General features: G+C 43.8%; 1 protein-coding gene across 10 annotated transcripts in view; it reads left to right on the top strand.

Moving 5' to 3' along the window:
• The window catches only part of ANKRD6 (ankyrin repeat domain 6), an 88,185-nt gene that overhangs the window by 42,171 nt on the left and 32,775 nt on the right, over positions 1–13,239 (top strand). For 4 of the 10 annotated variants that reach the window (XM_088162057.1, XM_088162056.1, XM_088162047.1 and 1 more), the window contains 2 exons: positions 895–1,020; positions 12,154–12,407. In XM_088162057.1, coding sequence (XP_088018183.1) covers positions 12,288–12,407 — 120 coding nt within the window. In that variant the 5' untranslated portion in view covers positions 895–1,020; positions 12,154–12,287. Of the gene's footprint in view, positions 1–894; positions 1,021–8,311; positions 8,709–9,274; positions 9,488–10,352; positions 12,408–13,239 lie in introns of those variants that run through there. The other 6 variants (XM_088162051.1, XM_088162049.1, XM_088162050.1 and 3 more) reach the window with 6 other exon arrangements.

The following is a 13,239-nucleotide window of genomic DNA, read 5'->3' as shown; positions in this document are numbered from 1 at the left end:
GTTCATCCAAGCTGTAAGAAGGGATGAGCTCTGGAGATGTCTCTCCAAGTTCCATTTCTTGATTCTCAATTTAGGCTATGTCTTTTTGCACATCATCTTGAAAGTGACTGTTGATAGCCTACCTGTAGTTTAAATACAGTTTATTTTTTTTGTTTTTTTATATTTCAGTTGGTATTTCCAATTAAAATGAAACAATAAGGTGTATCCACAAGACAGTGGCATTGTCATTGACAAAATAGCCAGCAAAACAGTACTAAAAGGTCAAGTCACAGACATAACTAGTGCTTAGTTTTCCAATGCCTTTATGTATTTTCAGGTGGTTTTTGTACTTAAACACATCTGCTGATCCAAATGTATTAGGAAAAAGGATAGCAAAAGCAGCTAAATTATGTGGTGGTATTTTAATTAGTAGGAAAGAGGGATGGTAAGGTCTTCCAACAGCATTTTCTAATTGAAGTCACTGAACTGGCATTTCAGCAATGATTTCTGCTTCAGAGATCAAGAGAGATTATTTATCCTTAGCAGTTTTCAGCTCTCAAAAGTTCATGCAGGCCAAGTGACTTCCATCATTCGTGAACACTGTTGTGAACTTGTCCCTTTCCTGATTTTACTGATTTGTCACGTGATTTCTGGGAAGAAATTAAGGTCTCTCTTGCATTTTCCTCATCCTTACAAAGCAGTGAGAGCTGCACAATTTTATTTTCAGAGGTCATTTAGTGGGAGCCAAACTGGAGAGCTGTGGTTGGAACTTGTTTATAATGGGAGGTGGGTGTATAAACCTCAGGAGGAAATGCCTGGGTTTGCCCCGGTGTATGCAGAAAACACTGGTATTAAATCTCTGTGTTTCTCAGTCTGCTGTGATGCTCCGTTTCTGATGTGTTTCTCCTCACCCAGGAGCAGTTGTCATCAACACTGGGAATGGTTGAAGCTGGCATCCCCATAGTCCTTCTCCAGAGGTTGCCTTGCAAGACACAGCTATAAAATGTTCATCAGGAAGAACTGAACCATAGATCCTTAAGAGTGAGTAAAAAACAAATGTGACCTTTTAGAATTTTGGTCTAAAATGTATAAAAATAATGCCATGGGTTAGCATTTTAATAATGCCATGGATTTGCATTTTAGAAATGCATTCCAGTTCCTGGGTAAGTAGGGATTGTAAAGAGCTTGGACTGAGCCTGTGGCACTGGGTTATGGTATTTACTTCACACTGCTGTGTTCTTTGGGCTGTGTAGTTCCTTGCCTCCTCTGCTGTCCTTCATATCTGTTGAGCTGTGTTTTTGAGCACCAGTGGCTCAAGGAGTGTCAAATATGCCATTGAAATGGGATTTCCCTAAGCAGGAGGCTAGCTTAGCTAGCTTGGGTTCTTCAAGACAAAGTCACAGACTGTCCCCTAGGAAGCTCTATCCTCTGCACAAGGAGGGCCTTTCCATGCACTGAAGTGTTTCGTTTTTTTCTGGAAAACAAGGCATTCTCAATGCTGGAAGACTAGCCATTCTTGTGGGATCACTGGCTGGGACTTAAAAAATTAGACTCCACAGTGTGATGTGTTTTCTGAAGTCCATGCAGAAGATAAGTCATTATTCAGATTTGCTGATACTTCCTGCACTGGTTCATTTTTGCATTTCTTTTCCGATCTGAGTGTTTTCCCATGGTAAGTTAGAGTGCTTGCTTCAGATGGTTACTCCAGCTCTTTGGTCCCACTGTCCTCAACTTCCACAATGGACACCTCTGATTGAAGAGGTGAGTGAGTTCTTTGAGAGCTATTAACAGTCAGTGTCTGAGGAGAGTCTTTTCCCTGTAAAGCATCCCTCATTATCATGCTATATCAGCAGTGCACTTTCTGGTCTCACCAGAGGTTTTTCCATTGAGATAATCCCTGCACAGCTGTCTACTGTCACCCTTGCAAGCCAACATGAAAGCAAGATCAGTCATGCCATCACCATGAAAATACCTTCAAGTTAATAGCAGAATACAGTAAAGCAACAAAAAATGTAATCTGATGTGATGCATACAGCCCATAGAATGTATGCAAAACACCTTATTTTTTTAGTTTTATTTTTAAAGTTATTCTTATCCCACAGACTTGTTTTTCTCAAAGATTTTACTTACTTAGGTACTTTGTATTGTGGGATGCTGCTAATTGAAATAATTGCTTTATTCCTGAGGGGACTGCGGCATGTTGTAAGGCAAGGATGTAACAATCCTTTAATGCAATATAAAAAGGTTTTCAGGTAGATACATTCTTTGTTTCTGCCTGAGATGTTTGTGGGTTTTGGTTCTGCAATTGTTAGTGCTTCTGCCCCTCCTACTTGTGTAACTACAGAGAAATGAGTGTTACAACAGGACTATTGGGCTTGTCACACTCAATTGTGTTCTTGGTGCCCCCAGCTTATGAAAAATAGAAACAGCATTTAACCCTCAATTCACAAATGTGGTGATGGGACAGAAAGGACCTCTAAGAATTGTGGGAGGGTAGAATAGGGAGGAAATGCAGGAACTTCAAAAGGAGAGGAAATCCACAGGGATTTAGCTCTACTAGCTCCAAAATCAAGAGGATTAAACTCTGCTGAGTTGAGTGCCAAGCACTACACTGTAAAAATGGATCTCTGATTCCTACAAGGCAGAGAATTACTGTTTAAGCTGCAGAAATAAGTCTGAGAATTTGGAGTGTGCTGGGAAGTGAATTTGATCTGTCTGATGCAGTTGCAAGGGAAGGCAAAGCCCAGCTCCAGGGCTCTGGGATGCAGAAATTGGTCTGTAGAGGAGATCAGAGGGAATTATTAATTGTATGGTTGTCATGACCTGAAGGATTGACTGGCCTACAGGAATAAGAAGATTTTGACCATGGGGAGGTTCAGGGATCCTGTAAGACAGAAGTGGTCCCAAGGGAAGACCAGTCTCACATCAATGATGAGCCTTGTCACGAAGCTGGGAGTCAGCCAGACATCCCTGATGAGAATTGAAGAGTTTGTTTAGAAGATCTTCTGGAAAGTTAGTGAGGGGAGCTCAATCTGTGTTGGAAAATGACAAGCAGTGCAGGAAATAACCAGAGGATAAAGCTCCATTTTGGGTGAAAAGTAAGTCCTTTCTATGGCACAGAGACATTAGAGGGTGTATGACACACTCCCTCAGCAGCCAAGAGGTGCTGTTGATTTCTGTTTTTCAGCTGGGAGAACCAGTAGATGATGATTTCTCATATCTCAGACCACTGTTTCCTGTTCTTGCAGTTAGAACAGCCAGTAGCAGTTGTTGAACCTTATTTTCTCAAGATGTTTTCCCCTTTTTCCATCTTTCCCACTTCTTTCACCTCTTCAGATGATAAGTTCCTTGGTTTTGTACTTCTTGATGGTATTTCAGGATGCCTCTGGTTTCTGGACACCCAGCTGCCCTTGAAAGATGCTGACTGCACTTCTCAAGGATGTTGCTGGTTCCCAGGCTCACAGTCCAGCAGGTATTTCCTATTTCAGCACTTATATTCTGCTCAGTATTTCTCTCCTTGCTACCAGGTTGCACTTTAGGGCTGCTCAGAGCCCTCTGCAAATACTCTGTGTAGTTTTGAGTACCAAGCCTCAAAACAGCTATGTCAGGGGATGAATGAGCAGAGAGCTGGAGTAAGTTATCTAGAGGAGTGTGGCAAAAACACTCCAGTGTTTTACCTAGATAAGAAAGTAGTGAAGGATATGGAAGAAGGGAAGGGACAGGGATCCTCTAGTGATCTTCCATGCTTCATTATGTTTGTCAATATAGTAGATAAATATTAGGTATATAATTTTGATAAACCAGCTTATTTTGTGGGGAAGAGAGTGTTGTAATTGTCTGGGGTACTGACAGTATTGAAATCTCTGTTCATTGCCTCAGTTTCTGTGCCTTTACATGCCTTCACGTGGTAGTTCAGTCCATGTGCTGAGACTGCTGACAAATGTATCCTTTGATATGTGTTGGAATCATACACCTTTGCAGTAGAATTGGAGTAGAGACCTTCTGTGGGTGTCATGTAGGATTCTGCACAGCCAGGAAACAGCAGTTTTGGTAGCTGACTTGGCCACCAAAACGGAATTGAGCTCATGGTCTCAAGAGGAAAAGCTTTGAAAGCTTTGTCACCTTCAGCTGCTGCTGTGTAACCCAAGACCCGGAACACCATGGGAAGTGTGCAGCATGGAGGCTTTGTGCACTACATCAGAGGGTCTTGGCTGTCTTTGGCCCAAACTCATGCATAGGATAGGAAAAACTCCCTAAACCTACACTTTTCTCTCTTTACTAGGATCTCCTCAGACATGATTTAAAGTTGTTCCCCAGTTTTTTCAGGTCTCTTCCAAAGTCGACTGAGGTCAGAGTCCTCTGGCAGACTCAGCAGGTCTTTCCTGGAATCTTTCCTAAAGTGGTTCCGTGTGTGAATCAGATGCAGCTAATTTCGCTCATCAGTAATGTTTTTTTCTTGGGACTTACAGCCAGTTTCTCAGCAGCAGCACTGGGGGATCAGTGCATGGATTTAGGAAACGAGAATTACTGTCTTAGCTGTACTGACTGGTGGGAGGTTCCATGCAAAAAGACATGACCTCCATGTCTGCTTCCCTGTTCTGTTCAGTTTCTCTCATTTGCCCATTTTCCAGGGTGTGCCAAGTCCCTGGATATTTGTGCTTCCTCTCGCTGTTGCAGTACCCTGTGGTGGGAGGCAACTAGAAAAACCGTGATCTCTTGATGGTAATGGTGTGCATCATAACAGGGGCACACACCTCTCTGGGGGTTACAGTGCACATACTCAGCACTTCCACCCATGCTTCTCTGAATACATCTTTCTCCCTCCCTGACCACTCCATCCCTAAGATTTCATCCACTGACTTTCAGCTTGAGCCTTGTTAAGCTTTTAATTGACACATCGCCTGCCAGGCTCTTGCTCTCATGCCAGAAGCCTAGCAGTATTGAGGAATATTGTGCCAATATCCAAACATCTCGTGTACTCACACTGTCTCCATGATTCAGTGCTGAGCTGGGTGGCACTGGTCCACCTACCTCACCACATCTCCCAAGACATCAGCTGTGAGGTACAGGAGGGGCTGTGTCATCACTGCTGGCAGCTCCTAAGTCATGTTTTTCTTGAAGAAGATCTCCAGTGCTCTTTTGCCAGCTGGAAAATATTTGGAAGCTGGTAAATGTGTTCTTTTCTTCTCTGCTCTGTCAGCCAGACCATTTCCTGATCACTGCCTGGCTGCACATCTTTAATAGTGTGTATAAAAGATAGGATCTAGCTCAAGTAGGAGTTCATGCCTTGGTGCTGGTTGGCATTAGATTACTGTAGTGGTGTGTACTAGCCTTGAAAAAAAAATCTGTGAGTGTAGGAATTAGTTTTTTCTTGAAATTTTCTGGAGTGTCTTTTGCAGTATTAACCTGACTTACTGTTATATGCTTTCTGGGAGGGTATGGGGCTGCTTGTGATAGCAGGGAAAAGGGTTCAGGTCGTACATGGGCAGGAGGAGACCTCTGCACCAGCACTCTGACATGGCAGCAGCAGGGTCCCCAGACTGAATGACAGATACTGTCTATGCTAAAGATAATCTGAGCCCTTGCAGCAGAGTTCATGATTTGGGATAAGAAAGGGAAGAACAGCAGAGGAGAGGGAGCTGGTTGTGGAAAGGGTTATGGCACCTTCTGCTCACAGTGAGGTTCTGCAGTCACTTTAATTGGCTCCTGCACAGAAAGTGATGGTGAGGGACAGTTCTCCCACCCAGAAGCCCCACTGTGTGAGAGGGTAACATAAACCCCCACTCTCCCATGAGCACAGCCATGTGTCTGCTTCGTTCCCAAGGCTAGGGTCTGGCACTTCTGTTAAACAGCAGTGAGCTGGAAAGATCTCCTAACTGGTTTTATGCAAATGGGACGAGATATGTCATGCATGTGTGTTTGCACACTGGCACTGTCCCCTACCAAACAATAGATATTGTTTTGTCATGTAAATAGTGCTCAACTGACAGGGCTTGCTGGGAGTTGAGCTTGCTTGTAGTGAGTGGTTTTGACGTGTGTGTGTAAGCAGGTGTTGAAAGAGTGGGGAGTAACAAAGCTGTGAAACTTCAAGCCACATAAACCCCCCAAATCATGTTATATGGAAAGTGGTAAGTATATAACTTGTGTGTTGCATAACGGAGGTCAGGGTTGCATGGCAGAGAGGTAAGTAAGAGGGGAAGAAAAACAATTGTTTTTGTACAAGATTAGTTATGTCTAAGTCTATGCTGCTGATCCTCATCACTGGTCTCCATGTGTCTGTGCCTCTCTGCAAGAACATTCTGCCTGGCAGGTGCAACTCTGGAGGTTGGTTTTGATGGTACCAAGGCATTGCCTGAGAGCTGCCAGGCAGCTGAGGATTTACACTGATAGCAGCCAGCAGTGGAGGCCAGGCAGCAGAGATGGACTGGGCAGAGCAGCTGGGGAAGCTGTGGTCTCTGTGTCCCTGTGCTCGTCGCCCAGCGGGGCTGGCTGTGGGTCCGGCTGCAGGCGGCCACCTGCAGCGGAGCAGTGACATCAATCAGTCTGCTCTGCTTGTGCTGGGAAGCCTGATGAGCAACTGTCATGCAGATGCTCCCTGGGAGGCTGCTAAATAGTCATTGTTGAAGTAATTAATAGCAACAAGTGGGGAAAGAAAAAAAAAGCTCAGAAAATGTTTTCAGATGTCCCAGACAGTGGTGATACTTAGAGTGATGGATATGCAACTGTCCATGTGAAAACTGAATGTTTGTACTTGTCACAATAAAATGCATAATGAAAACAGTACCCCCCCACCCCAGACCAACATATAATTTATTAAAAGTCTATGTAGATGTCCAGTTCAAAATGTTGGTTGGTATAAAACCTAACTCCAAAAATAGTATAGATGATGTTGTAAAGGAGAGAAGACAAGTGTGAATCCAAAGCACATTGTTCTCGACCTGGTGGGGGGGCTTCACTGTTTTCTAGATAAAGCTGCTGCTGGCTTTCACAATTACACCTTTGACTGATTTTTAAACTATCTTTTGGGGCAGGAAGGGGTGAGAGGCTATGTCCTCCCTTTGGCAAAATATGTTGATATTTTTCCTGAGTAGTTTATACTAGAACCACGGTGGAACTAAAGAAAAATCACTGAAAGGGAAGTAGTGCTGCATGTCTCAGACAAATCCTTTTAAAGTCAGCTGAGAGAAATGGCAGATATATCAGCATCGTGCAGTAAGTGATAAATGAGTTCCAAGAAACCGACTCTTTCTAATGCAATAATCCACTCTGCTGAAAAATGCTGTTATTCTAAAGTGAATACAGTCGTACTGTTTACGTCATATTTTATGTATGACAAACTGCTTTGCAAAGAGGCTGGATGAGAAAAAGAGCATTTTATAGATCTTATACTGTTATGTACTAATTAAAAAAGAAACACATTTTGCTGTGAGAGTCAAGCAAAGACGAGATGAGCAGTATTTAGATGCTGGAAATTTTCTTAGAAAGACTATTATTATAAATTAGTAGTTTTTATCTTCTCTCCCATAACAAAATGGTCTGGCTCCATATCTTAATATTGCGTTATTTCAAAATAATTTAGACTAATTTTATTCCATTATTTGGGTTGAATAAAATAAAGGTACCAGGTGCTGAGATTTTTTTTCTTGGATTGCAGGCTCCCCAGGGCAGTGGTCACAGCCCCAAGCCTGCCAGTTTTCAAGAAGCATTTAGACAATGTTCCCAGGCACATGGTGGGATTTTTGGGGCCATCTTGTGTGGGGCCAGGAGTTGGACTTGGTGATCTTTGTGGATCCCTTCCATCTCAGGAAATTCTGTTATTCTGTGATTCTATTCAGCATAATTTATTGTGATAAACTAAAAAGAGAATTTGGGATCCCTTGCAGAAAACTGCAGTCCCTTCTTCTTTTTTTCCTCTTTCATCTTGTACTTCAGCACACATGGAAACTTTTTGTCAGCTATGTAAGCATTCTTTTATTCAAATACTAATTTAACTTAGTGATTGCATTGAGAATGACCTGTGCTCTGGCATTTAATCTTTTCCATTTAGCACAGGGAACTTCTTAAAATTGATTAGCTCATAGCTCCTAAATCTTTCATAGTTTTGGCTTTTTTTCTCTTCCTTCAGTGAGGCAGCTGCAAAGGGTTTTAACCCTTTACATGAATTTAGGAGAGTCTATCGCCTAGCCTTTCAGTATCTGTGATGTTTGATGTTTCCTGGCCTGTCCTTTGGCTTTTGAAAACCATCATTCCTGTGCTTTTTTTTTTTTTTGTTACTGACGTGTAAGCGCTAGGGCCACTGAAAGCAGCCTGGCAGCAGTTTGGAAGGGAGGGAGCTGGGGAGGGGAAAGGTGCAGAGAGTGTTTTTTGGCAGCTCTGCCAGTTGCATGGGAGAGAGGACAGAGCTGGGGGAGCTTTACAGCCCTGCCACCAAGCAGCCACACGGGGCTGTGCCACCCCAGACAGACATCTCCTGTGGCTCAGTGAGCTGAGAGCATAATCCGTGGGGATGCAGCTGGACCTCCGTGCCTGGGGACCGTGTCTGGCGGCTGCCGATTGGGAACACTAATCCACAGTCAGCCTGTCCTTTTCCACACTCCACCGATGGGGTGAGCACGTTATCCTCGCAAGGATCGACCCACAGCAAAGCAACTGCACCTGTGGGCATCACATCTGGCCAGTTTCCTAGGAGAGGCTTGGGAAGTAGGTGTTGCATTCCCAGCCTGCCCCAGGTAAGTAATCTGATCTTAAACAAAGAAACAAAGAGATGGCTGGTTTTTATTTAAGAATACGTTAAAGCAAAATAATTATTGTTGTTGTTGTTTTGAAGGCATAAGGTTTGAATATTCTCATGCTCTGTGCCTCCCTTGAGCTTCTGGATCTTGGGGTGATAATGAGGGATTTAATTCTGGGCAGCAGGTGCTGGCAGCAGGGATGCTATGCAGTGCCTGTAATCGTGTTGTCGGGTTCATTTTGCACCATCTGGGTGTGAAAGGAGCAGTCAAGCTTTTAATTGCAGTCCTTGGGCATCTGGTACCTTCCTCCTGCTGCTGGGGGTGCAGAGGAAAGACGCTCTGTGTGTCTGAGGCACGTAGAGAGTTAAAACTGGGGGGAGCGATGCCATTGCCAGTGTAGCCACTGTGCTGGGGATGGGTTCCTCGGGAGGGGGATGAGAAAGCTATTCCCAATTCCTCTGTTCACCCATCACCTTCTTCTGCCAGCTTAGGAGAAAAGGAAAGTTGGTCTTTCAGTTGTCTGGGCTTCCTATTCTAATTGGAGGCGCTTTTCTGAATTGCAGATAATCCCAGTTGAGGAGATGTGAAGCAGATGTGGTAGGGAATGTGACCTGTTGTTCGAGGAGGAGCCAGACTCGTGCTGTGACTGCCCTCGGGGAACAGGACCGACACCTGCTGGAGACCCGGCAAAAGGAGATACTCCTAAAAGACGAGTAGCTGAATCAGCTCCTTGCTTTGCTTTTCTGTATGATCCAAGAGGTGGAAAAGACAAAAAGGCAAACTCCGTGATAGCAGTGATGCGGTGACAGTCCATCTCTCCAGTGTGGCAGGGCATGGCAGGAGGAGGCTCCTGATCTCACTGTGCTGCACTAATGGGAAGGCAGCATGAAAGAGGGAGAACAATCAAACTAGGGAGCATGATTTCCAGCATTTACCTTGCATAGGTTATCCAGACTTTTCCAGCCCTACATTGTTGAGATATTAGTGTCTTTCTAGTGGTGTGGCTGTGATGAGCATCTCTGGTTTCTGCGAACTTGCTCAGTATGTCAGTGTGTCTCCACACTGACAGGAAATGTCAGGAAAATGTCTCCATTGAGTGAGACTGAGATTTTTGTAGTCAATATCCAAATCTGTCAGTGACAATTATGTCACTGCATCGTTTTTGGTTTTAGGGTTTTTGTTTTGTTTTTGGGGTTTTTTGTTTGTTTGTTTTTGTTTTTGTGGGGTTTTTTTGTTTTGGTTTGGTTTTTTTTTATTTAAAAGGTAAGAAAATCAAGCAGGTTCTGAACAGAGATGTTTTAAGATGTCAGTGTGTTGTACATGCCTCCAGCCAAAGTGTTGGCAGCCAGCTTAGAGGTAAGGCTGGGGACAAACAAGTGATGGCACAGCTCACCTGGAAACTACCACTGCACAGCCAGGGGCTGGCACAGAAACACACCATCCTCTGCCTGAAACGTAAGAGTTGTAAGGGAGTTGTGCACCCTGTTGTAAGTGTACTAACTGCACTGTGTACTGATCATGGAGAGGAGCTGCGGGGTGTGCTCCTGGCTTATGGAAGCACCACTTTGGGATGTGATGGGAGAGTCAGGGATGTGTTGGGAGCAGGGGGCTGAGATTATGGGTGGGTGGTGGGGGGTATGGAGGGAGGGTGGGTGTTCCACCTGCTTCGGAAGCATGAGCCACTGGAAATCAAATCCTTGAGGAGGTAAGATTGAAACTTAGGTTGTTTATCACAGATCAGATTACTAAGTGTAGGCCATCTGTGTTTCTTGGTGCTTTTTAAATGGTTTGTACTACAATGTGTACAGCATTCTGCCAGAGGAGCAGAGTATGATGTGCTAGTGAAAGTCATGAGGGGTTTGTCTTCTATCTTGCCTATTTTCCATGTTACCAGGGTACAAACTGTGCCCATCACACTGATGATGTGGGTGAAACCAATCCAGTGGTACAGAGTACAGCACCACTCCTCTATTGTCCTATGTTATGCTGACTTTGGTGCCCAGAAACTCTTTGTCTGGTTTCTCTGAATAAATGTGCAGCTATTTCCATGTTGGTCCAAACATATTTGCACTTAGAAAGGAAGAGAAAGCTGAGGAACAGAAATGATATTGCTCAATGCTTATCCTTAGAAATCAAGAATCAGTTACCTGGAGTTTTTACTGGCTTTGGCATAACATTCTATTGACCTCAGAGAAAGCAGTAACTTTTCTATACTTTCAAGAGCCTTTTTCTAAAACGCATGTAATATTCTTCTGCATATTGTTCACCTTGAAGGGTGTTATAAGAATTAAAGCTCATGAAGCATTCTAAGATTTGTTAATATAAATTACCTTAGGAGTGCAAATTAAATTCTGTTACCGTCTACTGCTACAAATTAACCTACATTTTTAGTAATTGTTGTTCTGAGATGGATTAAAAGGATAACATAAAGGTGAAAGACATTGCATTCCAGTATCGATCTCCAAGATCATCTGGACCCTGTACCTATTACTCTTCGACTATGCAGAGGGTTTAGTACTGGTGGCTGTTAAGGAGCAGTGCAGTGATATTTCAAGAGAGGAGGACAGGTAATTTGTAAATACACTGGATATCTTGACGGTGTTTTCCCTGTACTGAAACAATTAAATACTAAAGTAAGAAAAGCACAAATAAAGCTGAAATCTTCCCAAACTGGGCTGGTTCTGGATCCCCAGCTCAAAGTGATCAGTGGATACATTTTTCGTAATTATCTCAGAAAACTCTTTTCAGCTCTGATGGCTCGTTGGATGGGTCAGTGGAGCCTGGGCAAACATACAGTTTGCATGATGAGTGCTAAATCTGAATTGTTTCTGCGGTTGGTGAGGCATGATATCAGCTCAGTGAGGAGAACGTAATTTCTCAGTGATGGCAAAGATGAGTGTTTCCCAATAGCAGGTTGGGATCTCTCCCAGCAGTGTCCTTGAGATGGTTCAGGGGAGGCTGTGAAGCATTTTATACTTGTGAGGGAACGGTCAGCTGCCTTTAATTGCTGGCTGCACTCAATCCTTTCAGGGCAGAGGTTTGGATATTTATGTCAGCAGCCAGTAGCTATAACCTATTCTTGTTTCTTTGGCCAACAGTAGTTAACCCATCCTTGGCTAATTAAAGACCAGGAAACCTGGCGGGGAGAGAGAGGATGAAAGGGGACCACACAAATAGAAGTTACACTGAAAGAGAGTTAAGCTCTCAGAAAGTTTAAGGATTTTTGTCCCAACCAAGGGGAATGAGGGCACATTGAAAATGTGCTGCTGTCTATGTGCCTCCACCTTGCAACAGAAGTGTAATGCCTTCAGGAGGTTCTGGGGAGTTTTTGTGATCCCCTCCCAAACCAAGGCAGAGATGAACGGTCAGGGAGGAGCTGCTGTAGTTTCTGAGCTCTTTTTCTGAAAGCTGGCTGACAGCAGTGCTGTTTTCTGATCCATAGGTCCAATGGATGGCATAGCAATAGCATCACTGTCCAGGGAGCTGGAATCCTTCGCCTGCCTGCATGCTGCTTGAACTGATCCCAAGCCTTTGTTTTTGGACTGAAGAAACCTGAAAACCTTTCTCTCCTAATTCATGAGCCAGCAGGATGTGGTCGCCGTGCTTTCAGAACGCCTGCTTGTAGCTGCCTACAAAGGCCAAGTGGAGAATGTGGTGCAGCTTATCAACAGGGGTGCCAAGGTAGCAGTTACCAAGGTAACGAGAGAAAAACGCTTTGCAAAAGCCCTGGGAACTAATGTAACTCTTCTGGAGCATTGTCTGTGAAAATGCCCCCCTAGCTTTACCAATCTGAATGTGACTGAAGTTAACGCTCAGATTTCCTGAAAGTTTGCACTTATTAGCTCACGAAGATTTGCAGTATAGTGCATGTCTCGTGTTTATACCCTTTGCAGTGGGTGCAGCTGTGATGGACACTTAGTCCTTGCAAACACACTGTGTCGACAGAGGGGAGCAACGTTCTTTGAAAGCGTGCATTGACTTTTGAACATTGTGTGACCTGATGAATGGAGCGATTCATCACCGTCAAGGGAAGGCAGTTCAGGGCACCCATCTCCCTGGGTGAGGGGATGGGGAAAAGCCACCTCTTGTGGCAGGGTAAAGGGATGCAGAAAGTGTTTCTTGCTGCTGAAGTCTCTTGGTGCAGCAGCCTCCTTTATACATAAAATCTTCATTGATTTGTTCCCTGTAGTCCCTTCCAAACTTGGGGGTTGCAATTTGTGTTCCCCATACCTTTGAGAAAAGTCAGAGTCAAAGGATTTCTGCTTAGATACAAGTGAGTTCAAACTGATATTCACCTGTTCCTAATGTTCAACATGTTATAAATACCACTGTCTTAGAAAAGATGAGATATAATTACCTGTTGCAGAGGTTTCATCAGCAAAAAACTTAAAAAGAACTAGGTAAGTCAAATCTTTAGAACTGTAACATAAAATTTGGGGTGTGCTGTTTTGATGAACTGTTGTTCTCCATCCTATCTACTTTTATTTGTTTTTCCATATTGGTTTTGAACATTACATATGTATGGAAG

This window comes from Sturnus vulgaris, chromosome 3 (assembly GCF_052056855.1).
Source record: "Sturnus vulgaris isolate bStuVul1 chromosome 3, bStuVul1.hap1, whole genome shotgun sequence".
NCBI lineage: Eukaryota > Metazoa > Chordata > Aves > Passeriformes > Sturnidae > Sturnus > Sturnus vulgaris.
Note: the sequence above shows the minus strand (reverse complement) of the source record. Positions and strands in the feature narration are given on the sequence as shown.